This window comes from Laccaria bicolor, genomic scaffold (assembly GCF_000143565.1).
Source record: "Laccaria bicolor S238N-H82 LACBIscaffold_12 genomic scaffold, whole genome shotgun sequence".
Classification (NCBI taxonomy): Eukaryota; Fungi; Basidiomycota; class Agaricomycetes; order Agaricales; family Hydnangiaceae; genus Laccaria; species Laccaria bicolor.
In genome coordinates, this window is record NW_001889883.1 from 640843 (window position 1) to 668090 (window position 27248).

Below are 27248 nucleotides of genomic sequence, written 5' to 3' on the forward strand. Positions count from 1 at the left end.
TACTTATGTGAAGCCCACGACTTGAGAACATTTATGTAAGCAATCATGTTTTTTGACAGTCGCATGCCAGGAGGCAGAAACTTATATCACTCCAACTTTGGCTCTATCTTTCGCTCGCTAACTCGCCTCTGTAACTATTACGAACAGCTGAGGTTCTTCATCACCATCTGACATCAACGGCATTCTGAACCCCGTTTCCGCGACTCTATCGCCACATTTCATGCCGGGGAGCGCTTCGCCTGTGCCAAAGGCCAAAAACGGACCATCCCCTGCTATCCAGAGGGGTGCTGATATGATTCTTGCGATATTCGAGAACGAAAAAAAAGAACTACAAGCCGCACACCGTAAAGAGATCGAGGAGAGCGAGACGCGTTTTGCGAATCTTAAGGCCAAATTTATGGCTGAAAGAAGCGCTGAGTCCCTCTTCGCTACCCATAAAGTTGACAGTGAAAGTCACCAAGAGCTTGAAACCCTGAGAAACTCACACGAGAGGCTGAAGTTATCATTGGAAGAGATGGGCTTCGTCTATGCGGATGGCGTTATCGGGTTTAGGGATGATGTTGCTCAAATGGTTGCTCAGATCATCGAAGACGCCAAGATAAACTCTGGTTTAAGGCCCAATGAGCCTCAAAATCAACCCATTAGTTTCGTCCATTTTGTCGCAGAACTGCTCGAGCGGAATCGCTCTGTAGTGCAGAACTTGGAGTCGCAGTTGCAAGCATTGCAGGAAGTGCAGAGGGAGAATATCCTCGATAAGGTTGCGTCTTTCGGGGAGCAAATTGTTTCCCTGAGAGACAGGATTGAGTCCCCGAAGCTGTGCCCGAATTGCAATGCGAAAATTGGCCCGGCGAAATTGGGAAAACCATCTGGAGAGGGAAAAAATAGTAACATGTTTCTTCTCACTCGGTGTTCATGTTTTCTAACGTCTGCCCCCGATAGTAATTTCGAAAAAAAGTGACCTGGAGACTCCAGGATCTTTCACTGGCAAGTTGAATGTCCACATACCCGTACCACTACCTTCCCCGCCCTCGAAGCTAGCCTCCCCGGGCCTGGCGAAATCGCCAACGTCTTATCTCGGGTTTCCTCACGAGCATTCACCTGGGAATACACCAGGTGAGCAAATACCATGTGAGATCCATGCGTCCCATCAAGCGTACGAAGAGATATCAATCAGACCTCCGAAACGAGCAGCGTCCCCCATTTCGACACGAGATATACCCAGGAAGGTTCAAAAGCCCAACGAACCCGATTCGTGAGGCAAGGTTGGGCCTGTGCTTTGAGCTTAATTTCACCAGTTCAATTTCTGCGGTATACCCATTTGCACGATCACTAATCAATCTATCAGCCGTCAAGATATGGTCGTAATATTGACAATCTTCTGATTAATTAGGAGCCAAGGCGCGTCGACTGGACAGTATTCTCCAAGAAGTGGATGCTTCACATATGACCCCCATTGATCAGAATCTTTCCCCGATGGTCCATCTCTGTCACTTGACCACTCCCATTTGGGCCGCCGTTTTTTTTTGTTTCTTTCTCATAGGAAGAGCTTACATGGGAGGACTACACAATTTTTGTGTCATCAATGGCTCGATGGCGGTATTACGCCCACAAATTCACTACCAACCTTTGGCAAGTGATGTTGGATGTTTCGCCCTCAAACCAAGCCAAGCACTTCGAATCAGATTATAAGAAGCCTCAAAATAAACACTTCAACGCCGGTGACGATGTCGGTCGTTGCGACATGTATCTATGCCCTCACAATCTTGAAAGATTCCACGTCCTCTCTTCGTCCCACATGCTCCAGATCAGCCCTTTGTCAGGTCCCAAGCCCTCTTTCGCGAGTCGGTTGTAGGCTGACTTCACCGCCACCGCCCCATTGACACGTTCTAGCTGGACCCAGTCAGCGCAATCCGCCAATAGTTCCTTCCACGCTTGATTCTGCCGCGTGAAGATCTCATCGATGGGCAGTTGGTGTCTGCGAACATTCAACCATTCAACCATAAAAAATTGTTCAAACTGTGGCCAGAAGTTCGAGGTTGGAGCAGTCAGATCCCCGGAAGAGACCGAGGAATCAAAAGAGTTCTTCTTCCAATCTATGGGAGACTCAGACGAAGGAGTCAAGTTCGTCATCCCCAAGGAAATGCATGCAACCAGCCTCCCGGCATAAGGCGATGCGAAGTGGGCACAGATACGTTTGTTGAGATCATCGTTTCCAGCCACGTCGGCGTAAATCCATCTGCGATCCTTCCCTTGCGACATTGCCTGGGAGGCAGTGAAGGAATCGTAATCAAGCACCTCATCGTACAAATTTAACCGTTGGGTGAACCCAACGTTACGTTTTGACGTCAATCCAATAATCTTCACGGTGGTATTCAGCTCGCTGCGGGAGATGCGTTTTTTGATGAGGTAGGCGAGGCAAAAAGCCGTTTTCGAGGATGCAGAGGAAATGAGAATGGAATCAACGCCACCACGGTATTCTGAGGCATGTAGCCAGTCCTCGCACCAGTACGATGTCCAGAAAAGCGGACGGTAAAGCATGGTAAGGTCCTCTGCGTATGGAGTGGGCGTATACTGCGGGTCAGTCTCGCAACGAAGGAGCTGGTTATACGGGCGACGGTCTACGAAACGATGAGCGTATTATCTAAGTAACTTATTGGACTCATACATACCGGCAGGCAGATGCGGGCGGGGGACGTAGAACGCATGCTTGTTTACATCAGAGGGTGATACTGGAACCAAGAGGTATCGAGTGGGGGCAAGATAGCCATACACACGCTCCCCTTCGCGTATTTTTGGATGTGTAGAGGTCACAACCGTTCCAAAGCCCCACACGGGAATAAGGCCATGGGACTTCTGAGAAACGCCTTCGGCTTCTGGTGCGGGATGGAAGTCAAAATAACTGAGAGGCACTCTGAGCTGATGCTAGCAATCTCCAAGTGAAGCTACACACCGGAAGTGGGGGTGTTCACCTAACGACTGGTATGTGATGTTGTTCGCCGAGAACCCAAACCTATCAACTTTGATAAGGACGTGATTTGGAGGGCAGTAATCCGGTTTGGCCGATCTCGTTATGACTGCCTTATTTGGGTCAAGTCCTGTCGATGGGCGTGGGGAGCAGAGAGTCAAGTTTTCGTTATCAGGGGTACCTGCCTGCATCATGGAATGCGGCCGTCTCTTCCTGAAAAGTTTGAGTTGTTCTCATTGGCAAAGACTCGCAGTACTCACCTTCGCACGTTAAGAATTTAAATATTATCAGACGACGACGAGAAATGAAGGCTTAGGCATCACCATATCATTTTATTCAAGGAGTAGGACTCCGGGTTGGGTAAACGAATAGCCCGGCGCAAACAGTGACGGTTCATAGGCCCGACATCCGATCACGCGAGCGCGTCTACTACATAATCCGCATACGACGCCGTTCCAGTTGCTACAACCGCGTAGTTACAGCATGCACCACTGCTTACAGATCGAGGAGCTCCTCTCCATCATCTTCCGCCACTATGCCTCACTATGCTCACCAGTCAAAGATGCTAGCAGGACTCGCGAGGACTTGCAAAGCTTTTCAAGACCCCGCCTTGAACATTCTTTGGTATACTCAAGTGGCAATCCTTCCACTATTCAAATGTCTTCCACCCAATGCCTGGGCTATGAATGAGGGCAAATTTGTGAGCCACATTCAATCTCAAGATGAAAAAGCATCTTTTCATACCCAATCATGACGAGAGTATCATCAGGAATCTGACCGCGTCCGATTTCAACAGAATTTACTTTTACTGCCACAGAATCAGGATTTTCGGTCAGGATGCCTTGCGTCCAACTTCTCGATACCTTGAGGCACAAGTCCTCCCCATCATTTGGTCACGCAAACCCTCTCCAGGCCCTCTTCTGTCTAATGTGTCAAAGGTCGGCCTCGTCGACGACAGCTTTGATGGTCTTGCCATCTATCCTCGCCTCGTAATCGGCCCGAATGTTATGGAAATACGAGTCAGGGTCTCAAGCAATGAATTTTTGTGGGCAAATGCAACAGTCGTGCTAAGGAAGGCCTCACTACTCAATCTGTCAATATTCGATCTGTTGGTCACTGAAAAATCATCATGTCCGAAGGAGGCTGAGTTGCTGGAACTCTTGCCCACTCTTCGTGGTGTCAGGAAACTGAGCTTTGGTGACCCGGCGTTTCTCACATCCCGTGCCATATCCATTCTCGGTGCATTCCCTATGCTCCAAGATCTCCAGCTCTCGGTTACAGAACAGGAGGCGGAGAACTGCATTCCTTACGTTGCGAACAATTTCCCGGCTATCACTCACCTGGAACTTAGTTCGAAAACTATGAATGCCTGTCGATTGATGCTACTACAGCTTCAGTCAGGAACGTTACGGTCTTTGTCACTTACCCAAACCAGGAGCAATGCTCACTGGAGTATGAGAAGGCTTCTTACAATACTCCACGAGTGCAACTTGGTGAGGTTGGAAAGCCTGTATGTGCGCGATTATCCAGGGATTAGCTCTGACTTGGGCTTTGGGGCCCCTACACTTGAAGAGTTTTTCAGTATGGATCCTTATGCGTTTGAATGCTTAAGTTCCTTCAAGCAGTTGCGCGACTTGCATTTAGAGTCATGTTTCGTCGACTTGGACAACAACGACCTTATGGGGCTTGCCAAGTCACTGCCTCAATTGCGTTCATTACTGTTCTTGGAGGCTATCAGTCACGACCCAGACAGCGTGCCGAAATGCACATTTACTGGAATGCAGCATCTTATTGAGCTTTGTCCAAAGCTGGAAAGGCTGACGCTTCCCGTTGATGCGCGTCAAATTCCGATACTCGCCACTCAACCTGATGGAGAATATCCTTCAGGTCTTCACCTTACCACCCTCCATCTCTACAACGCCCCTATCTTGAATGCTGATGATGTTGCATCCTACCTTACCATGCTATTTCCAATCCTTGCGGATTTTTCTACTATCTATTATCATGAAGGAGACGCGGAAGAGGATCTCGACCCTTATCGTATGATTTGGCTGAAAGTAGAGGAACTAATGGATCGTTTAAGCGCTTGAACATGTTTCAGGGTGTTTATTCCTTACAGTTACTTTCGGCCACTAACGTGCGGAGGCCAGCCTCAAGTTTTATACTGTAGACAGGTACACGGAAGTAGAACTGTCAATGACGACAACTACGAAGAAACAGATCGTAAAATCGAGAAAGCATCAGCGGCTGCAGCCAGCAGTTGATCGTAATTGTCGACCTACAACAAAGTTGCGCGCTGAACGGGAAGCGGTTGGCGTTTTGACTGATTCCCTGCCATGGCTGCTTGGAGGGCGGTTTTCGCTTCGGATAGATGCTCTAAAAGGATGGCTTGATCTTTATGGTCCGTGGGGCAGAGGTCGACCGACTTTTGGTAGCATTCAATCATCTTTTGGAGACTCTCTTCTTCGCGGATCTGCTGGTTGTAACGAGTAGCGTAAATGGCGGCGAGATTGTTCAGTATCTTCAAGTGAAGCTCAAGGTCGTCACTCGAGCACAGGTCCAAAGCCTGCTCGTAGTACGATATGGCCTCTTCCAAGTCGTTCGTTGTTCGCCCAAAGCGTTCACAGCGGTAGCATATGGCAACTGCGATGCAGCTGAGGACATGCGGATCTTCATCGGCTAAATGCCGACCTAGAGTGATCGCTTTGTCAAGCTCAAGCTCCGATGCTTCATCACATTCTTTGGAGAAGGTTGAAAGGAGATTTGAGAAAGTGGCAATGGTTTGGTTGTAGTATGGATGGGTCTGAGCAAGGTTGGAGTTAAGAACCTCAGATATATATGCTAGCGCCTCCTTCAACTCCTTGACATGACCTGGTTCATGTTCGGAAAGCCTCCAAATTGCGTTCGCAAGGTTGATCTGCGACGGGAGCTGCTGATCATCACTTGCAACCGCTAATGCTTGGCGGTATGCATTAACCGTTTCTTGAAGGTCTTCGACGTTGCCGGATTGTGCAAAGCGAGTGCTGAAAGAGGTAGCCAGCATACTGCAGCAGGCATAGCGATAAGGATCGCCAGGGGGGCAAAGGGTAATGGATTCTTGCAAGTGGGAAACGGCATTTGTCAGGCCATCAAGCTGGCCTTGCTGAATGTAGGCAAGGCTTAGATTGATGAGTGATCCTAAGCGATCAGGATCTTTGGCTGGACGAAGATCGAGGGCTGCGCGATAACTTCGCACACACTCTTCGATACTGGTAGCATCGCCACTTTGCTTGAAGAGGGACAGGTAGATGGACCCCAGGCCGTTATGTACGACAGCTATTTCCGAGTTATTGGGAGGTATAAGGTTGAGGGCTTCCTGGCTGTAGCGTATGGCTTCATTTAGGCCCTCTACAGAGCTAGCAGCCATGGCTGCAACGACAAGTGACAAATGGGCGAGTGATTGCCAGCGTAGGGGGTGGCCAACTTTACGAATGGCCAGAGCACGACGATGCATTTCGTTGGCGGTTTGCAGATGCTCATCACGTTTGGTACGCTGGAATTCGGTCCATGCAGCTACGCCAGCTTCGTGAAGGGCAATAGATGGGTCGTACTTGGGTCGAAACAATATTAACACGAGGACCACGACGGCACTCGTTACGATGAGTACGGTGACACCCATGATGGCGACTGTATGCTTTGATTGCTTTTGACAATTCGGGGGTCAGTTCAGAGAGTGTGTAAACGGGAAGGACACACCGATGCGAGAATTCACTAGAATGCTCTTGTGGTACTCGCCCTGAGAGGTTGCCTTTCTCTGTGTTAGAAACGCAAGTCTGGCGGATCCCATAAACGAGGAATCGAGCAGTTCTCAAAAGAAACATCGTGGTTTATAACGAGACCATGCCAATACACCTCCCAAGAGCGTGGGGTCGTGGGATCTTTCGACACGAGGAAAGAAATGGGGGAATGGTCGTGACTTGATCGTGGGCGTCTGACAGCTGAACTTAAGAAAGAGGAAAACCTCAAGGCGTGCTATCGGTCAAATTTACGCGCCCGTGTTTTCCTGGATGAATTCGGTGTGAGTGCACACATCGCTTTCACATCGAAACCACGTCGAATTTGATGATATATATAATCGATGAGACCTGTGGAGGTGGAAGTAATGGTGATACTCACTTCCATTGTCGCTGGCTTTGAAAACCTAAACGTGTCAACCTCGAGCAGATAGGAAAGGGCGAGTTGCATCAGACAGATATGCACACGATCGAATTATTCCAGCAAATGAGTTGAATGAGGCAAGGGAGTATATACAGCCTGTGCTCATCATGAATGGAGCAATAAGCAAAGAAAGACTATCAGGCAGAGGAGTGCACGTTGGCTGTTTGTCTCCGCAGTTTCACAGTGACCTTCTGCATTCGGTCTGATCTCTGCGTGGACGGCACCAAATACCCCCCTAAACTAGCCACCATCCCAATACGTTGTCCAGGGTTGACAGTAACCGATTGTACGCTTGCAGATGACGCACGTTTATGGTGTCCGACCGTCGGCGAGGAAACTCTCGGGGTAGGTGCCGGAGAGATTACTGGTGCTCCAATAACCTGGACAAGTGCCTGCGTTTCTATGTTGTGAATCTCAATCGTACCGTTGGGAAGGAGGGTGGTGATGTGTGGATAATCAAGACCTAGATGAACAATAATGATTTGATGGAGTTGGTACACCAATGGAAACTCACAAACAGCCTCCGGATGGCTGGGCCACTCAAGCGTTCCACGGACTGGGTCCCCGTCGCCGGTGATGAAGAGTCCCAGCGTGCTCCCACCTGTCCATGAGAGAATCAAGAATTCGCTGTTACCGATTACTGTGATCGAGGGTTTGACGACAAATGGAGTTGGATCCGGGGCCTGTGACAAGGGTAGAATGGGAAACATAGAGGCTCCTTCGAGATCAACTACACTGTAGCAATTATTATCGGCGATACACAGCGCTTTACCCATGCGGCGAGCGAGGGTTGCACCTTGGGGAAGAGGAATTTCCTGATATTTAATGTCAGCCTGGGTTGTCCACTATGATTCTAATAGTGACCTTGGTGTAAAGCAATTTGTCCTTCAAGGTATACATCGCAATCCCGTTTCGCTTTATTACAGAAAAGTCCACAGGCTCTATGGATAAGCCTGGTGATGGAGAGGGACGGTTGAGGTGATTGGAGTCGACGGCGAATGTGACGACATGTCGGAGTGGTTTTATGGGGTAAGGATCTAGTGATGGAAGTGTGTAAAAGTAAATTTGGTGGTCTGCAAGAGGCGGTGTGGACGATAGTGAGAAATACAAATCATTAGAGACAGGAGAGAAGGAAATGTACTGAAGTACCAGCTAGGACCAATGCTCGCGAAAGACTTGGGATGAGAACGATTTCATCAATTGGCTTTTCGCCAGGTACACTCTGGCGAGACAAGATGGTGTACGACTCGAGCTGGAGCCAAGGTTAGTTGATGGTCTGGATGCGATGGGGATGAACTGACCGACGTTGGGTCGTCAGCCCGTAAAGCGAAGCGCATAAGCTCGCCGTTAGAAAACCCAACATAAATTTCCGAACCTAAGTAACTCATGAGCTTCTTGAACGAAACACAGATTTCGACGAACCTAGCGCTTGAGCACATCGAATTTGAGCTCGTGCTCCTGATATTGTACCAGCGTCATCTGTAATCAAGTTTTGAATTTGGTACGGGGGAACGTCGACTGGGAGAGTTTGCATGACGATGATGGCTGTTTGGGATTTGTTCCCAAGCTGTAAACCTTTCGAGCTTGTTCAAGCTGATCAATCGGCATTTGCCGCTGGTTCAGAAGCGCACACCCAACGTTTTGTCCTTTGGCGGCGTTGGCATTTAGCGTTTCTTCATCATGACCCGGCAACTGAGGCACTGGCATTCCCTTAAAACCATCATACAACACCCACTCTCTTTTTTGAAAGGACCAGGACGTCGCAATTCGCTCATGACAGGCAAATCTACCGAAACCTCGTCAGAACCCACGTCCGATGTTCAACTCGAACAATCTGTGAGTCCCCCTAACTTTTATTTTTCGTTCATTCTTTCTGAATCAATTCCAGACGGAGACCAACCTGCCTGGCCAATCATCTTCGTCACGTAAAGGTCCTGGTCCATTCGGTGGTTCCTCGGATGAGGTGAGCAAAATATTGCCAGTCTAACGCCCCCGCTAAGAAACGACCAGGTTTCTTCTTCAAGCAACCCACTAGAAGGGTTTACGAAAGAGTTTCGTTGGGAAGATGAACCAGAATTGAAGCTGGACCTTTTGCCCCCACACATTTTGGCAGCCACCTCCAGAGCAAGCACTAGCCACCGGGAGAGCAAGCTCCTGGATCTTCCCTCCTTCGCACCCCTTCATCTCGACACCATCGTTGCTTCTTCAGAGTCTTCTTCCCGTTGATCTCGCCTCACTTTTTTCATGGTCACGTTTATGCTATCTGCCCCCGGACGCTTGCTTCACTCGCTTTTAGGATCTATTTATTCTACTCTGGTGCCGCATAATGATGCCTTATTTTGTTACTTGGACTTGCACAGCGTTACCCTCACACTCTTTTATTTGCGTTTCTCCTCCAATCCTCCTTCCCGTTCGTGCGTAATGCCAACCAATTATACGATCAGTAAGGCAGCAATGATAGGACATAATATATTGTAATATTTCTTGCATTGGCCTTCCGTGTTGTGGCCGACATGGCACCATTGGCACCTATTGGCACTCAACTTCTTGTGTGATCGAAATAATTTGTTTCCGCTTCTCGATCGATCGTCAATAACACGTCCGCGCGCGTCAACAGTCCTTCTTGAGCAACAACCTCAAGTGCCAGAGTCGTCCGCCGCCGAGGCCCGAGGGTAAGGACGGCAAGCACTTGCTCAAACTATATATTGCCAAGAATATTCATTGACTGAAAGGGGTTGTAGTGCGTGACCGTGTGAATATTGGTGCATTCTGGTTGTCTTTGCAAGACTCTGCTCCCCTTGCAGCAAGTTTGCCGGACTTTCTCTCCTTCGCCAAGGCCCTCTTTGAGGCTGGAGCACTTCAGCATCATGGCTTCAGCTGGTGCTCCTGTTCTTCCAGTAATGCCCGACTTTTCGGACCACAACAATCCTTTTTCAACCGCAGGCGACATGAGATTTCACTTACAAAACCTTCTCGACAGCAAGGAGAAACAACTGCAGCAAGCAGGCACTCTCGGGCAGCGGGTTCTTGCCCAGCAGATGGAATTGGAGGAGCGTATTAGGCAATTGCAGGAAATAGAGGCGGACAAGTCAGAGGATGATGAAATTGACGAAGATGCGCGTGAGCGGTATCGCGAACTTGCAGATACCATTTTGTCATGGGACTCGGAGAATGCGCAGCTTTCTAATGCCTTTGGTGGCAGTTCCAAAGTACGTGCTTTTTTGCCTCATGCCACCAATAACGCGTGTTGACCTCATTATGCAATCAGCGTTTTACAAATGGCAAAACACCGTCACCGTTACTATCCTACGCCGAACTACCCCGCGAAGAACCTGAACGTTCAAAGGCTTCTGCTGGCACCTCTGCTGCCCAATCGCGGCGGGCCAAAAATGCGGCTCATCGAGCTGATGATGTTGGTGCGTTGGCGTTGCCATTACGTACTATCACCAACTCACTCTGCCTTCTCCAGAATTTGCTTTCGAAATTGGTAGTGGACTACTCACAGAAGTTCGCCGATTACAGAGTCTCCTTGGCGAACGCGACAAAGCTATCCAGGATATGAAGGAAGAGAAGGATGACCTCGAGAAATCTGTTGAAAGCCTCAGAACTGCACTGAGACAGCAAGAACAAAGTGCAGGTATGTGAGATCGTTTGGATGTTTTGGTATTGAGTCTAAACCTCTCATTAGACAAGTACAAGGAGGAAAACTGGAATCTCGAGGTCACTCTTCAAGAACTGCGAACGCAACTCGGCGACTCCCAGTCCTCGACTCAACGACTCGAATCTGAACACAAGCGTCTCACCAAGTCTCTGGCCACCGCCCGTGATGCTGGAGATCAAAACAAGAACGAAGTCGAGAGGCTACAAAATATCGTTGAAGAGATGAAAGCTAAGCACGAGACTGACATTGCCCAAGCGCGGAAGCACGCAGCAAGCCTTGCCCGAGACAAATCTGACCTTCAGCAAACGATAGATACCATGAAGGCTGAGGCCGCTCGTGCTGGCCGACGTTTACCTCGTTTTGGTTCTCCACTTACTCCGAATGGCGCGGAGGGCAAAGACTTTCTCACTCCAGCTGGGGATGATGCAGACTCGGATGTCTTCGGCCATACTGGTGGCGCTTCAACAAATAGGCGCAAGCTGGATACTTCAGGACTGTTTCCTCCTGACGAGTATGGAGACTTCCCAGACTCTCCTGAGCAATCTCCCATTCGTCGCCCATTCTTGGCAGCAAATCATCCAAGTAATGAGATTGAGGCTTTACAGCAGAGGCTTGCACATGCCCAGAGACAGATCAACACCTTGAAAGGATCATTGAATCGCGAGAAGCAGATGAGAATACGTCTTGAGAGTCCTGGCGGTCCAGTTATTGATGTTGATCTGGAGGAAGACGGCTTGGAGGACGAGGATACTCTAGAACCCAAGCGCGCAAAGAAACGATCTACAACTCCTTTCAGAGTTGGTGGGCGCGGCGGCTCTGCCAGGGGACGCGGACGTGGAGGCAGAGGAGGCATCACCCTTATTCAACGGCTCGGAATGGCAGCCAGCAGTCCAGCATCCGACTTCAATGATGACCATCCGCAGTGGTCCATAGAGCATTCTCCTCCTCCAGTCCCTCCCATTCCTATTAATTTCGACCAAGCTGATGAGGAGGAGCAATCCCAATTCTTCAGTGGAGATATACCCGCAGACTTACAACAGCTGCAGCTCGAGGACCTCAACGATAATGAGCGAAATATCTCTCGTTCGCCGTCTCCCACGCCCCTGGAACCTCCTTCCAATCGCACGAGTGTTGACGGTATGGACCCTGCGTTCGCCAATGTGCTCAAACGGGTTCCTTCCAACGGTTCATCTTACAGTGGCAGTCCATTGCGCCACGCGGTTTTAGGTCGCTCAGCACGTGGTGGCACTATTGGGCGACGGCCAAGAGGTGGCCTGGCATACAAGGAAGCACGCCCACCGTCACTTGTAGACGCACCAGAAGTTCTCGCTGCTGAGCTCGGCGTGGACGATTCTCTTAAGGGGTATCACTCTTCTCCAATCAAAAGCGAACAGATTGTCGAGGAGGACGAGTTCCCAAGCTCGAAGCGGGATTCAGTCGAGACAGCCGAATTTGGTTGCCAGACGGAGATATTTGAGGAGGAAAAGACTATCATCATTTCTGAGGCACATGTTTCCCAGCAGTTGCCACCACCCATTCATATTTCCCCTGCAACTGTAGACATGGGCGTGCAGTCTCATTCTGAACCTATACCCATCAAGAGAGAGACTATGGACGTGATGATGCAGACCGATGAAGAGCCCGTGGTCGCCATACAAAAGTCGGAGATGGGCATGCAACATTCTCCTCAAGACACTCCCATTCCCCTCGCGTCGACTGCTGTCCTTGTTGAAAGTGGTGTGGGTACTGACCCTGATCTCCAGCCCATAGCGCCTCTTATGGTTCAGGCTCAAGTTCAGACTCTTGCCGTTGAAAAATTGGATATGGACAGCCAGACAATGCCCCAATCCCCCGTTATCAAATCATTCGGAATGGGAGTTCCATCTGGGATTGTCGCTGGCGAGATGGGACGCCGAACAACAGTCACGCAATATGACTTGTCGTTAGCACAATCAGCAGGCGATACCACCATTACACGGAACTTCTTGGCTGAAGTGGGTGACGAGGAGGAGGAAGATGATGGTGATCAGACCGAGACGGGTGCTGATACTGATACGGATGCGGACATGGATGACTACCACGATGCTAGGCAGAGCATAATGATGTCGACACCATCTGGTGCAGAGTCGCGCGAAGATTTCCACTCAGTTCTGACGATGACGGACAACGACTACTCCGACTCTGAAGACGATGGGGAGAGCATCAAGGCATCGAGGATTTCAAGTCGTGCCACAGGATCATTCTCTATCGATGAGCAGCGGCCCCTGTCGACCTCCTCGTTCTACGACGATGTTCCTACAAGAACCGTATCGTATGAGACAGTGGGCGTTTCAGCCGACCTGTTTGAACCGCCTGAGCCCATCTTGATTGAACCGCCTAAGCCTGAAGTCAAGGAGATGTCCATTCAGACCGATGAATGGACTCCTCCAGCACCACCTCCAGTCATCCCTCCAGTTTCACCCCCCATTGTGCCAGCATCTGCCCCTGGTCTTTATAGAGTTGGATCGGCAAAACAACAATTCCAATTTGTCCTTCCACCACCACCTCAATCGACATCTTCCTTGGGGCCCTCTTCTTCAGCGGGCGCTGTACCTTCGCCTGTAACCACTCCCCTCTCTGGGGTCTTCCGCGACTCTGCTGCAACCTTGAGTCGTTCGAGAACTTCTACATCAGACAGGCGTCAATCGATCGAATCAATGTTTTCGTCAAGTGTTGGAGGCGAAGATTTACATAGCCACTCTCGTGTGAGCTCGAGTGGTCTACTCAGTGTGGTCGATAAGACAAAGCCTCCAATGATGGCTCTTCCTCCACCTCCCAAGCTCCCCCCTCCACCGAAGAGCATGCCACCCCCCAATTTTATACCAGAAAGACGTATACCCACTGGCTCTACAGGGTCATACGATGTACCTCCTCCCCGGCCGTCATCTCCTCCTCCCCCAGAGCTTATTCAGCGCGCAACAACGCCAACATTTGGTGCCGTGCTCAACCTTCCAGGTGGAAAAGCAAATTATTTCCGCCAAGGTGGATCAAGCATGCCTCCCTCTCAAGCTGGACTTCGCCAACCCCCGTCCACCAGCAGTTTCAGATCTGCTGCCAACGCCGCCGCTTATGCGCAGGCCTCCCAAGCTCCTCACAATGCTTTGTCATCTCACAGCGTCAGGGAACACGAGAGGCGGGAGTTTTCCACGGTTTCCCTTGTGTCGGAGAGAACTAGGCCATCGCCCCGCTCGTCAATGTCGTCTGACCACAATCCTTATGTAGAGGCTTCACCAAGAAGCAATGGCCCGGCATCGCCCAACAAAACAGCCGATATCACTCCACGTGCCAACAACGCTCAGTCAACAGATCCTGCTGTTATCCACGCCATCACCCAGACGATGATTGGTGAATTCCTATATAAATACACCCGTCGCGCCATCGGTAAGGGACACGGGGAGAGGAGGCACAAGCGCTTCTTCTGGGTGCATCCGTATACAAAAACACTATACTGGAGCTCTGCAGATCCTGGTTCATCCAATGTATCAGAATCGAGCGCGAAGAGTGGTATGTTTTGATTCCTCTATCTTCATAAATTCTTGTAATGACCTTACAATTGCAGCTTATATTGAAGGTGTTCGATCAGTTCTTGATCCCAACCCCATGCCTCCTGGTTTGTATCAGTATAGCGTCGTCATTTCCACAGCCCAGCGAGAGATGAAGATTACCGCGCCTACAAAGGATAGGCATGATATCTGGCTCAACGTAAGTCTGTGCCAAATTTACGAACAGTCCACATACCAATTAGCTTTTTAGGCTTTAAAATACCTGCTCTCGCGACCGAGCAATACCAACATGACGTCTCCTGGGGATCGGACCGTGATCCCGCAAAGTCCCAATGAGTATACAGACGATGAACGCCGGCCGCCGATGGTGTCAAGCCCTGAGAGCCAGCGCAGCGCCCGGAGTCAGGAGGCTTGGAATATTACGCCTCGCGGACAACGGAGTCGATCCCAACTTTCCGTCGGCGGGTCCGTTAGTAAACGCTCCGGAACACCTGCCCTTGAATACCTGAGGTGGAATGGCCCTGAGAGCCCATATAGTCCAGATAAATCCTTCGTGGATGTTCCTGGCCATGATGATGACGACTTGGATTTCGAGCTTCATGGCAACTCACAGTCTGACGATGGGTTTGAAGGATTAGAGAATGTTCGCGCATGCTGTGATGGTCGTCATACCGTAGGCCATTCCGGAAGGCATCATAACCACAGTCATCACAATCACGCTACTGTTAGCCACCGTCGCAGCACTGACAACCAACATCTCAATCCTCATCCTCAACAACAGGAACGTCCTTCCTCGCCTGCGTGGTCATTCCGGTCAAGGACAGGTAGCGCCCAATCACACGAGGGTGGTATCTTTTCATGGGGCCGTGGCGACGATGGCAAGCTCCGATTTGGCTCTCGGAGGTCCACCAAAACATCAGTGCCAATCCACGACTAAAGTAATAATCTATAAATTTGCTGTTTCACTGCTCACACTCCCTGGATCTGGTCGTCTTTCTTTCCTCGTTATTTTGGCCGGTGTTATGCTCAAGCTATGATCCTTTTAGTTGGCTCATCAATTAACCCTCCTTTTCTTTTATTTCATCTTCTGTTCGCTGTAGCCAGTTATCTTGTGTCATCACCACAACTGAATATCATTCCTTTAATTAGTTAACATATGTGTTTTAAATCAATTCCAGGGCTCCACAGCTTCATCTCGACGAAATGTCGCAAGATGGGTACTTACTTTCCCTACCATGGTGAGCCTCTAAGGTTTACACCTCCACCTAAAGGCCCTCCTTGTTTTAGCTAAAGGGGAAAATTCACATAAAAAACGATGAAGAAAATAAAGGCTTCTTACAACAGTCAAAATCTGTTGATGGACGATGGTCAGATCTAATTTGTGACGGCGTAAGAAGGGTGCGGCAGATATGGACAAGCGTTTGGGCATACAATCGAAGTATGACATGGCGCCATTGTTCCTGTCCTCGACCAGCATATCACTGAATTCTATTTCGATGCCGTCGAGGTTTTGTCGTGCAATATACATCCTGACCAACCGCCCTCTTTGTTCAAATCGGTGAGCTAGGATGTTTCGCACTTGGTTTGAGAGGGTTGTATTGAGTGCGGGAAGCTGATGCTGAATAACTGCGAATCAGCGAAAGACAAAGAAATGTGAACACTCTCTTACAGTGCGCGGACTAAGCGTCATTATATCATCTACTCCGAATAAATCCTGTAAGAGTTGAGGCGAAGCGCTAGAACCGACCCAAAAGATCATCATTTCCTCATTATCTAAGATGCACGGATAAGCGCAAAATTTCATTGGCTAAGTAAAACGTACCAATCAGGTAGATCCCACTTGCTTCCATGTACTGGTGGCTAGCCCGCATGCAGAATGGATATGTGATTGTCTCTTTAATGATACCGTCCGAACCTTCAGTGTAAAAGGGTGCGGCGGTACTATCGTCCAGATCGTGGAGAGCGAGCAATTGGGGATACAGATGATGAATAGTAGTTCGCGGGCTCATAGACATTATCCTGTGTATCTCATAGTTTTGCACGTCAGATGAAACTTGACGAGCTGCAGGAGTTCTATGAATTAGTATATACATGTTGTTTTTTGCGCAGGACTTGTAGTACCTTTCAGAGGCTTGCTTTTTTGTAATGCGAGTATGAAAGCGGGTAGAGCTTTGAATGCCTCTGGAAGAATCAGCTAAACCCAAACATTCAATTCGTGGTGTCCAACATAATTAGAAACAAAGTCGAACCTGAGTTGCACGTGTCCCAGCTGCACATTGATCGCGGTACCCAAGAAGGAGAGAAGAGCATTTTTCTGTAAGGTCCTCACGGACGGTAGACATCTTCTGTGATGTCAATTGAGACATGGCTGGTGACCCGTTTCTCGAATCAGGCATCCCTCGCACTGCTATATCAAAACGCACCTTCTCTGGCCAGGTGACATACCAAAGCCTCCATGTCCGCATATTGAAACACGTTTTGCGCCAGCTGCACAATGACCATAGCTAGGTTGCACACTCGCACCCTACGCTTCCCCGAAACCGTAGTGTACAGCAATGCACACTGTATGTGTGCGTATCCACGAGGATCGAGGGTTCCAGTGTGCTCAAGCTCGACCGATATGGCCTTGTCCGCGTCGAAGATGCCGAAGTCAAGGTCTGTCGGTGAGCGTTTGTGAAAGTTTCCGTAATGGTTAGATATTCGAAGTCCTGTCGATTTACAATTACATGTTGCACTACATCCGTATGAAGTGATGTATACCTTTTGAAGTTCGCACTTTCATCGTACAATTATAACCTTGCCACCGGCGCATAAGCCTCTGTAATTGTGAGTCGAGAACATGGGCGTCGCGGACGGGCTCAAAACGAGGGAGGAAGAAAATCTCGCCCCCGGTAAGGGACGCTACCACACCTACAGAACCAACGTCCATGAAAGAATTGGGTCCAAGGAAAAAGCTGACACCAACGCCTTCTTCAGCACATTCAGTGCCAATTCGTAGCCACGTTTTATCACGCGGTTGATGCAATGTCTTCTCCTTGTCGGTATCATACAGGTCCGCTTCTTTGGGTTGGTCATGTAACGCACCCAGACCAAGACTCGGTCTCGTGCATTGAAAGACGACAAGGTGACCTCCACGCCCAGCCTAACAGTGCATCAGCAGATATTGAAAGTAGTCAGCAAGAAGCATACAAGAGAGGCCAATCCTGCGTATATGGCCGATCCTAACGCGGAATCTCGCGTTGTTACATTAGTAAATCGTCGAGGAAGGGCTTTTAGTAACCCCTCGATAGATCTCCTAAGACCAGAGAGGTTTACGTTAGGAACCGGGTTTACAATGAAACACATACCGACGCTCAACTGGGTTTACAAATAGGCCTTTTTGCAAAGGTACAAACACCTCATCTATATCCGAAACGACCAACATAGATGTCATATCTGACTAGTCAAGCGTTAGCCTATCTCATCTTAAATTGGACAGAATATAACTGGACCGCACAGAGAGATCGTGAAAGTGCAGCGTCTGGTCAAACGTTAGGATGGCAAGTCGACTTTCCGGAGGGAAACATGCGTATCCATCTTCCACACCGTACAGCATCCGTCGTAGTGATTCACAGGCAGCGTGCAAGAATCCAGAGATCACAGCATCACTCGATACGTCGAGTGCAAAGAAATAGTTCATCGGTTCCGGTTTTCTAGCACCTAAAGGTTGTGGGTCCATCGAGAAGGATTGGGACAAAGTCGGAGGAGGTTGCTGTGCCCAGTACTCTTCTGGCACAGCAAAGTCCACAGTCCCTTTGTTCAATTCGAGTCGTTGTGAATGGTCCAGTCGCATTAGGTTGGCATCTAAATTACAAAACCACTCCGAAGAAACTGATGGCAAGGGCCATCAGAAACCTTCCTTGCGTGAATAGCTAAAAGAACAGACCTTCGGTTTCCTGTTCACAAAGATTGCATTTCCACTTGATGCCCCCAGCGACCCAGGTACACCAAGGGTTAATATATGATCTACATCTCTCACAGCGCGGGGGGCCAGCATCACCGGTCTCGATGAGAGGTATAGGTTCTTCCCGTGGGTCGAGGTCAGCAAAAGGTTGAAGCACAGCAGCTAATGGTATATGGCATGCCGACGCAAGCTTGGAGGTGCTAGGCATATTCCATGTCGACATTCGAATAAATTTAGGAGATGCATTGCCTATAGCTAACTTCAGCAAATGCCCAAGAGTTTCCCACCGGCAAGGAGTGCACCTTGATCAACCGCTACGAAGTCCGAAGTACACAGCGGGGCATGCGATCCCGGTAGAGTCATGTATATCTTGTCCTGCCATCCATGCTGGTCAAATGAAATTGACTCAATGGGTGAAGGGATCTGGAGTGGGTCGATCCGGGGCCGGAGACCTGTTCAGTGAGTTCAGTTCCGACAAGGGTGACGACGACAAAGGGATATATACCTTTGTAGTCGGTACCGGCTGAGTGAGGTGGTTGCGGGATATGGTTTGAGTGAGCTTGCATTCTTTACCTCCGACGCGGAAATTCTGACGAAAGTCGACCAGTTGTTTGTCCACTACCCTGGTATCAAACAAGTCCTAAGTACTTACAGAAAACGACCTATGTATACAGTTGTGCGACAAAAGCGATAAACACAGAAGGATTAACCAAGGAGACATGCATACACTACACTGGCAAGAACGTTGCCCGGAACGAGAAGGCTACACGAGAGAAGAGATAGAGACAGCAGGAAAGAAACGAAACTTCTTCATTCTAAATGATATCGTGAGTGGCGTTGAGGGATGGATAGAGATTTATTAGATTCGGAACGTCGTTGAGTCGGGTAATAATGCCCGTGCCGTGTGGAGAGGAAAAAAAGGACAGGAAAAGGTAATATTGGCCACAGTCAGATTGCAAGTCTCATGAAACCACAGGACTAGCCTGCGCCTTGATCGCCTTTGACAAGGCGGTCTCCCCCAGATCTTTCCCGGGCGCTAAACAAGACGAGGCAGAGGTCTTCCTCGATGGCGGCTTCAAAAATGTAACGGGGGACCGGGCCTGGACTCCATTTGGCGAGGGGGCCGAGGCAGGGGGTGGAGGAAGCTTAAGAGCCGAAGGCGGATAGTTTGGCGGTGTGTGTGCGGGAGAGGAAAGGGGAGGCGGGTTGAACAAAGTCGACGTGGCACACCAAGAGTTCCGATTGATCTTCTTATGCTGACGAATGCTCAACTTGCCAGCGGCACGAATAGCCGCGTAGTTGTCTTGCGTAAAATCGAGCGGGTGACATACAGCGCTCGTGCCACTATTACTGCTCATGCCGGAGCTAGATGACGGCTCAGGATCGTTGGAAACATGCGACTCAGAAGTAGGTGAGAAGATGATGGATGATGAAAATGATCCACAAGGAGACGCTGGAATCGAGTCTGTCGAGGTATTTGACAATGTTGATAGCGACACAACTGCTGGTCCCTGCGGAAGAGTAAGAGGAAACGCTGACTGATAATCACTAGGCTGTCGAGTAAAACTTGGAGGTGAGAGCTCATGCGCCATGTCATCGACGGTTGATTCAATATGACCGGACTGTAACTCGATTTGCCGCAGTTTCCAGCTCTCCACATTCGAATCACATTGTTGTGCATACATAGCCAACTCTGCATTCGTCAACAAGACTGATCAGAGTGCAATTGAGAAGGTATCAAAAGCCAGCTTACCCGGTATCGCTCTGACAGTCAAATCCAGAAGGGGCTTTGCAAACATACTCGTAAAGAAAATCTGACTTTTTGCTTCCGCAAGGGGATCACTCGAAGCTTGAACTGTCTGCTGGAGAGAGTAGTGCTGTTCTAACTTTGCTTGAGATGACCATTCTTGCATCAGAGCACTTGCCCAATGCTGCGACACAGTGAAAGGGCGAGACTACAAAGAGGGTAAGGCTGGCAGCTCCGAAACATTGGAAGTTCAAACTGACCGGGTTACTGATGTCTGCGTTCTTTAAAATCGCTTGACAGATGATGACCTGACGGGTATACAATGCACCCTCATTATTATCTATTGCCTCCTCAAAGCGCCGCATGAAATCAGAGTGCACACTCATATCAGTCGCAAGAACCGTATTCCAGAGTAGTTTACGGAAATGACTTCCGTGTATCGCGTCATCCAGCAAAGGACCCAGTCCATGATATCGCATGACTCGAAGCAGGAGTTGGCAATGCATCTGCTCCAGCGCAGATTTACCGTCAAATACGATGGAGAGCGGGGTCTGCGCATTTTTCTGGAAAACGACAAAAATTGGAGCATATGATAGAATTGCCAGATACAAGTAGGCTTACCATGAAAACGTTTGAGAATCCAGGGTGACCAACGTCATGTCCAATGGCTGCAACGTAGAGCACAAAAAGGTCCCGCAACCCCAGACTTGTTATCAGAGGACCGCTATCAAACTTCTTCTTGACCCTCCACATCCGTCCAGGTTCTAGTAGTATCGAGACTGGGGGAACCATGCCCGCTGATCGTAGATACGAGTGAGTTGCCTGGAGCACATCGAGAGCATGCTCAAAATTGTGGTAAGTATTCTCGTATCTGTATATTTGACGGAGATGATGAACAAAAGCAGATAATTGTCCTAGAAGTGCGAAGACAGAATACTTGAGCATGGATTGGATGATATGGTGGTTACACTCACTCATCGATATGCAAATGGTTTCTTCCATCCCCTCGATACGAAGAACCGCCTCAAAAAGAATCAAAGTGCATGCTAGCACCTCATCGTCTAAGAGCTTATGGGGTTCAAAGTGCCAAGAATCCAACGTATTGATGAGCCGAGATCGAACTTCGTTGGGCAGGTGGGCAGGGACGCTAGTGTGGGTTAGTTGCGGACAAGATGAAGGCAGAAAACGGACACACAAATCCGGATTATATTCATTGACAGCATGCAATGTCTGGTTGTACATGTCACTGAGAAGCTCTGCGAATCGAGTTCTGGAGGCTGTTCAGAACAGGCACTCATTCGGGAATCAAGCTGCAACGTACTCAACTTCGGTTCCTACCCATCCTTGCCCCCGTCCGCTGTTCCCAGTAGCCAGATGAAGCCCCCCGATGTCTGCACTACGCCGCTTCCACTGTCTTGAGTGCGAATCGACTCCACATTGCCCCATAGTGGCCCCGCACATGATGGCTACTGGGATCTATGTAGAAATAAGTGATTTAAAGGTACAAGAAATCGAAGGCAATTAAGGAAAAGGAAGGAGTGTGGAAGATAAATGGATATTGGGTGGTAAAAGTTGAATATCGGTGGATCGTTGGTCGCGTGGAGTGCCAAGGGTGCTCTCGTGGCTTCCGCGTGGGTTTTCTTTTCTTAGCATGTCGGAGGTTAAACTTCGCCAGTACTCCGCCTGAGAATCCGCCCTCTTTGCACCCGACGAGAAAAACTATGTCTGCGCGTCGTCAGAGGTCGTCAGTCAGCGTCATTCTCGACGGATGATGCTATTTCTTCCGCAATCCCAGTCTACTTCCTCCGTTTATCAATTAGGCAATTTTTGACAACAGCGGGTTACCGACAATTGACGGCTGATGGACTACATAAGTAGATAGCGGTCTGACAATAGGAGGAGATTCAGCACAAGGTTATCGGCGAAACCGAAGTTTGTCTTCTCAGCCGAGATTTTGACGTTATTCTCTTCATGCAGAGAATGTATGGAGCAGAACCTCGCCAAGGCCCGGGGGCGTCCTGACCGAGTTTCTGAAGAGTTTCGGCTCACGTTCTTTGAAGAAAAGGACGCGGGGAAGGGGATTCCGACGTAGACGACCTAAACCTTGGACCATTGCACGGCACTTTGAAGGACGTCCAGGAAATTTGCAATGGAGTTCGTCCGCATGGAATCAGTAGCTGGCCGACAGTTTGGGGAACAAGCATGACGCGACGACGACTTCATCCAGTGTTCGTAGATTCCTGCACAAGTACGCAAATGACCACAACAAACCCAGACGGAGCAACTCTACTGCCAATTTGTCACAAACCGCTAGATAACGTCATCGACAACTCGCTATCAGCCTGGCGGTGCAGGGCTCGACATCAAAATCTACGATACATTTGTGTGTATTTTATATTCAATCGAACTGGACCAAGTTGAGTCGAATCAACTACCTTGTGAATATCGGCCCTTCTCCCTTGGCCAGAATGCTGTTCTTTCCCCACAGAATCATCCAGATAGTATAGCACGTATTGAGCTGTGCGTCGTACAATGCCATGAGCGCTGAAGCACTGAATCTCGAGGGTAACTGCAGTCCAAGGACGGGTTTTGAAGGCACCAAAAAACAAAATCTACGGGTGATTACATGCAAACGGCTGTAATACTAGAGGTTAAAGATAATCGATTGCCCCATCCTGAATTCCTTCGTGATTTCATTGGCCTTTGAGGGTTCAGCCCACCATCCAAGCCTGCAGCTCACCACATACGTGAATAGCAAACGATGCGGGGATCTTGTTCGCGGCGGCCAACATGGTAATCCGTGCTCTACTTAACGCACCAGTGAAATGTGAAGTCATGCTCTACGTTCTTCACTCCCTAATACCTCCACGGAGAGGTGCACTCCTATCCCCACTTCTAGCGCATATCGGACCTGGGCAGTGGGTACTCCTCACTAGCATCAGGGTTGTTATTTTGGTCGAGGAGGATCCGCACGGCGCTTCTACGATCAAAATGAATACACAACGCATCCCCAGCAAGGACTCAACAAGGACTAGTCCTAGTCCTTCAATTAAATCTCTAGCTGCGCAGCCTGCGCCATGATTGTTAGCTGTCCCACCTACTTACGCCATACCACCAGTCCAGGGGCTTCTGCAGATCACTCCAGGAAGCATTCATCCAACTAATAATGAACTCTGGCGAAAGACGACTTTCTACTTGACGGTGAAGAACCAATGAAGAAGAGGCAGCTTGACTCTGCTTGACTCCAAAAACACAGCATCAGTTCTGTTTTTCATCTGAGACGTGGACGTGTGGGCGTGGCGTCGCAATCCCAGGCAGCCATTGAATGATCGCTAGTACTCAGGAGGCGTTCTGAATGGGTCCAGTGATAAGGATTGTTGGAGTGCCCTAAGTTGAAAGGAGGTCCCCCGATTGCTCCGCAGCCTTTACTCCACGCTTAGGACGAACTTTGAAATGAAAATGCGTTAAACTTGATGCTAGGTGAAAGGGCTCAGAACTCCTCCAATGTTCAGTACTTTCAGTCTTCAGGAGTCAGTGCGAAACAGGTTCACACGAATTTAAAATTAGCGAAAAATTGACGCACACGTGATCAACGCGTCGCGTCAATATTAACCAAAGCTTGGAATTTGAATGACTCTCCCAGCATCAAATTTAGTCCAATTGCGCAGAATTCAAGATCAGCAACCCTCGTATGAGAAAAACATCTGCGCATATTCGACAGCGGTATTCTTCGCCGGTCGCATCCAAAACGACGAGAACGCGGGCGGCGACTTGGCGGCGACAGTGAGGTTCTTACCAAAATAGAAGACTCTCTAGCTCGCTGGTAACGACGGTAGCTTGCGCTTGAAGTCACCTACTAGCTCTCCCTGTCAAAATATATTTCCCACTTTATTCTTATGTCCGCTTCGACACCATTCCAGCAGATATACACCGCACGTAGGCCAGGGTCAATGAGTTTATCGGTAGCTAGGGCGACTCAGAAAAGGGTAAAATTGAAAGGCCAATTCGACTTTAGATTGAAGTGCCCCGCTCAAGAGGCGACTCGGAGCGCTCACCCAACGGCTGAATTTATTCCATCAAAGAGATGGTGAAACCGCATCAACGTTACATACTCGTTACAAGCAACCAAAAAATATCGATAGCATGTCAAGATAAAATATTCGCATATAAGGGGTATCGCATTAAGAAAGACTATGAGAGCAAAGGAAAGCAGATATGATGATGCAGCAGCGATGAAGAGGAGAGGTACATTGTCCATCCAAGAAAAATTTAAACCAATGACGGCTGCGATTCCCATGGAGCGATGCAGTAAATCAGATGGACAGGGACGCGCAGAAACCGAGAAGTAATGATCAAAAGCGGCCCTAGTAGTTGAGGCTGGACAGAGGAGCAGACGATCACATCAGGAAAGGCCCATTTGGCGGTGCCCTATTTTCTGGTAGGGACCAGCGTCGGCTCACGTTCATAGCAATTCCACTTGGGTGGATATGGTCTTGAACGAGATCGGAAGGGAGGTCAACCGCCTAATCACGCAACGTAATTCACTCATCAGAACCGATAGAAGATGTTTATTCATTGATAAATGATGAGGACTAACCTCACAGACAGGAGAATCCGAATCCGAAGAAGGGTCTGCGAAATTGTTACGCCGAGGAGCGTATCCTGCTCTTTCCGCACCTCCAAAGCACGAATCCCAGATCCCGGAGCGCGTTCGACCATCGAGAATAGGAGGGGGCATTCGGTGAAGGTCCAGATATGAATTCGATGCAGAAACCGAGAAATTGGTGTATTGTGTGTGCGAGGTCTGATTTTGGTCGTGGGTTTGGCTTTTGCGTAGATATGGATGAGAGACGCCTACGATATTACTTGGTTAATCTACCAGAAGAAAGAATTTAAAAAAATAGACGGCTTACTGTTATGAAGCCGCGTCTGATGGCGCAAATAACTACCGGTCAGGTTTGCAGATGGCAGATGTTCCTCTGCTGGATATTCGAGCTCTTCCCAATCTACCGATGTATCCTCTGACGGATACTTGGGCCGATCCTGATTCTTCAACTCGTCCCGGTAGAGTTGAAACTCTGGAGAGAAAAAACGAACTTGTTTATTGGTATTGGAAAGAGGAGAGGCATTGATCGAATCGACGTCCTCTAAATCAACCTGAAATACAAACTCGATCGGTTCCTCATCGAGCGGACGCGCCTCTCCCCCGTGCCAAGTTGGAGATACGACGCTTCGCCCTTTGCCGCTGTGCATCGCAAACGGGTTCAGACGAAACACGGTCATCATCTTGAGCATGGCTCTAGATGCATGGGTCGCGCGGAGAGGCACCTCGGTCGGAGGTGCGCACTTGTGCATCACAAACGGGCCGCCGAGTGAGGGGCGCTCCATAATAAAACAGCCATCGGGTTCTTCGGGCTCCACTTTAACAGAACAAGGGGGTGATGATGTTGTACGTGGAGAGTCTGATTGGTCGGTGAGTGCGCAAAGGTCATCTGTAATATCGTTTGGGGCGAAATTGGGTGTTAGGGATGGGGATCGGGGAGGATCATTTTTGTAGGGACGCGAGGAGAATTGAAGAGGCGGGGATGGGATTGAGATTGGGTAGCAGGGCTCTGACGGTGGATGTGAAGGAGTGGGGTAGGCTGGAGCGGGATAGGACGGCAGATAGTAGTTACGGTGTGGATAACTACTAACTTGAAACGCACTCGAGCCGCTACGTCGTTGAAGATGGGCCATGATTTGAAAGGGCGCAAAGACGCATTGGCAGCGACTTATATTGTTGGTTGACGATTTGTTGAAATATCAGTTGTGCATGCCTCGATTCTGCAGCCTGACCGAGGATCACAGATCCAGTTCGCCAGTCTGCGATTGATGCAATTCCCTAGCAAAAACGTGAGTGCGGTTCACAAGCTTGGTTCAACATTCGTTCAAACCAAGCTAGTAGCGGCAGCGTTTGTGAGTGCATATTCCAGGGTGCACCTCATCTCGACCTGTTTCTGCAAATAGGTGTCTTCCCAGATGGATTCGCGTTCAACGCCACTGCGTGACACACGACCTTCCTATTCCGCCATCAATTCAACCTCCGCGAATTTCATGTCATTGTCACACTTACTACAGCTCCTTGAATCTTTGCCTCTAGTATCTTGCACCGTTTTCCCGGTTATCCTCTGTCTCTGAAATCTGTCAACGCCAATCAAATTCTATTAGTCTACCTGGTCTCCCCAGCTTTTTAAACTGGACTTTGGCGCGCCTTCGTCCGCCAATCTCATCAGACTCAACAGTCCGAGTCCGAATTGTCACCTCACGGCCTCTGCTCCGAAACACCGTCTTTCATCTAGCATTTAGCCTCGTTATGTTATCGATTTGGACCTTTTAACCCTCTGGCCCAAAGGTGTGGCTCTTACGGAGTTCCCATCCTTGTCAAACAAAAAAAGGGCACATCTATGCTTGTATGCCCTATGTCAAGCCCACCCGTTTCGAGGGCACCTTTTGTATAGTCTCGTGTATCAGCCTTATGTATCGGCGGACCATTTTGCGGCCAGTCTTGCTCCATCTGGTCAGCACAATCTCTGATGACGCATCTGACTCGCGAAAAAAGAATCAGTGCACCACGACTGTCCGGACGAACACCAACACTGAGCCGCTCAATGAATCGTTCGACTCTCTTTCGTCCGAACGACCCGTTCCTGAGCGCCAACAAAAGAGATCATATTCACAGGCGAAATTCGCCTTTCTTACGTCTTTCCTACGGCAAACTCGATTTGATCCAAAGTCAAGCATATTAAAATTGGCCCCGGAGAACGCTAAAAAACGACCGCGTACCTAGTGCGTGTATCAATTCAAATCGCCGGCGTATTGATCTTTCTCCTTTTTCCCAAAGGTCAACGCGACTCATCTTGTAGGGAGATTACAACGATTAAGACGATCATTTGTGAGAGAACCAGCAAACATCTACTAAAGGCGGCGAATGCATCCTATCGATCGTTTATTCTTCACAGCCCTTGAACACATGCGCTCCCCAGAACTTTTCACTTGTACGATGCATGCGGATAAGCCGCCCAAGGTCCAGTGGCGTCGCTTTTCAACATGAGAAGTTGTCCACCGAATTACTAGCCGCCCCGATGGCGGCCCTTGGCCAAAGTTGTCTCCGACAATTTGTCGCGGCCTCTACCATTCCTCTCGGGCGCTAAAAC

The 27248-nt window shown here is 49.2% G+C and overlaps 9 protein-coding genes across 9 annotated transcripts; 2 read left to right on the plus strand and 7 right to left on the minus strand.

The window, feature by feature from the left end:
* Positions 1-1755: 1755 nt before the first annotated feature.
* Positions 1756-3159, minus strand: LACBIDRAFT_297718 (uncharacterized protein; the record flags this gene model as incomplete). Its single annotated transcript, XM_001881281.1, has 3 exons — positions 1756-2618; positions 2670-2899; positions 2951-3159. The coding sequence occupies 3 exons, from the start codon at positions 3157-3159 to the stop codon at positions 1756-1758; spliced, it is 1302 nt and encodes a 433-aa protein (XP_001881316.1).
* A 528-nt stretch (positions 3160-3687) lies between these two features.
* Positions 3688-5055, plus strand: LACBIDRAFT_327316 (uncharacterized protein; the record flags this gene model as incomplete). Its single annotated transcript, XM_001881100.1, has 1 exon — positions 3688-5055. One exon carries the CDS (start codon positions 3688-3690, stop codon positions 5053-5055), a length of 1368 nt encoding a protein of 455 aa, XP_001881135.1.
* A 188-nt stretch (positions 5056-5243) lies between these two features.
* Positions 5244-6623, minus strand: LACBIDRAFT_297719 (uncharacterized protein; the record flags this gene model as incomplete). Its single annotated transcript, XM_001881282.1, has 1 exon — positions 5244-6623. One exon carries the CDS (start codon positions 6621-6623, stop codon positions 5244-5246), a length of 1380 nt encoding a protein of 459 aa, XP_001881317.1.
* Positions 6624-7299: 676 nt separating this feature from the next.
* LACBIDRAFT_297720 (uncharacterized protein) lies at positions 7300-8696 on the minus strand (the record flags this gene model as incomplete). Its single annotated transcript, XM_001881283.1, has 6 exons — positions 7300-7625; positions 7677-7977; positions 8027-8235; positions 8312-8414; positions 8464-8537; positions 8585-8696. 6 exons carry the CDS (start codon positions 8694-8696, stop codon positions 7300-7302), a joined length of 1125 nt encoding a protein of 374 aa, XP_001881318.1.
* Positions 8697-8807: 111 nt separating this feature from the next.
* On the plus strand, positions 8808-15518 carry LACBIDRAFT_294384 (coiled-coil protein). Its single transcript, XM_001881101.1, has 9 exons — positions 8808-8998; positions 9051-9125; positions 9523-9576; positions 9967-10371; positions 10431-10578; positions 10632-10799; positions 10851-14366; positions 14422-14564; positions 14616-15518. The coding sequence occupies exons 1-9, from the start codon at positions 8843-8845 to the stop codon at positions 15300-15302; spliced, it is 5352 nt and encodes a 1783-aa protein (XP_001881136.1). The 5' UTR covers positions 8808-8842; the 3' UTR covers positions 15303-15518.
* Positions 15519-15595: 77 nt separating this feature from the next.
* Positions 15596-18874, minus strand: LACBIDRAFT_387436 (sec24-related protein; the record flags this gene model as incomplete). Its single annotated transcript, XM_001881284.1, has 14 exons — positions 15596-15652; positions 15705-15977; positions 16035-16138; positions 16188-16427; positions 16487-16559; positions 16615-16733; positions 16789-17073; positions 17126-17507; positions 17555-17660; positions 17713-17804; positions 17862-18235; positions 18291-18557; positions 18611-18760; positions 18814-18874. 14 exons carry the CDS (start codon positions 18872-18874, stop codon positions 15596-15598), a joined length of 2583 nt encoding a protein of 860 aa, XP_001881319.1.
* A 396-nt stretch (positions 18875-19270) lies between these two features.
* LACBIDRAFT_297725 (uncharacterized protein) lies at positions 19271-21516 on the minus strand (the record flags this gene model as incomplete). The annotated part of the gene is made up of 7 exons (XM_001881285.1): positions 19271-20001; positions 20062-20263; positions 20316-20618; positions 20677-20969; positions 21030-21202; positions 21251-21325; positions 21377-21516. 7 exons carry the CDS (start codon positions 21514-21516, stop codon positions 19271-19273), a joined length of 1917 nt encoding a protein of 638 aa, XP_001881320.1.
* Positions 21517-21871: 355 nt separating this feature from the next.
* Positions 21872-23551, minus strand: LACBIDRAFT_294385 (uncharacterized protein; the record flags this gene model as incomplete). Its single annotated transcript, XM_001881286.1, has 4 exons — positions 22803-23551; positions 22491-22667; positions 22105-22177; positions 21872-21921 (listed from the first exon to the last, which is right to left on the minus strand). Exons 1-4 carry the CDS (start codon positions 22890-22892, stop codon positions 21872-21874), a joined length of 390 nt encoding a protein of 129 aa, XP_001881321.1. The 5' UTR covers positions 22893-23551.
* Positions 23552-24324: 773 nt separating this feature from the next.
* On the minus strand, positions 24325-25791 carry LACBIDRAFT_294386 (uncharacterized protein; the record flags this gene model as incomplete). The annotated part of the gene is made up of 4 exons (XM_001881287.1): positions 24325-24483; positions 24516-24578; positions 24653-24909; positions 24969-25791. 4 exons carry the CDS (start codon positions 25789-25791, stop codon positions 24325-24327), a joined length of 1302 nt encoding a protein of 433 aa, XP_001881322.1.
* Positions 25792-27248: the final 1457 nt, after the last annotated feature.

Excerpts from the sequence above, each read along its gene's own strand:
- LACBIDRAFT_294384 (XM_001881101.1), top strand. The coding sequence starts at position 8,843 with ATGACCCGGCAACTGAGGCACTGGCATTCCCTTAAAACCATCATACAA. Across the intron at positions 8,999-9,050 it reads ATGTTCAACTCGAACAATCT|ACGGAGACCAACCTGCCTGG; the intron begins GTGAGTCCCCCT and ends AATCAATTCCAG. Across the intron at positions 9,126-9,522 it reads TCGGTGGTTCCTCGGATGAG|CGTTACCCTCACACTCTTTT; the intron begins GTGAGCAAAATA and ends GGACTTGCACAG.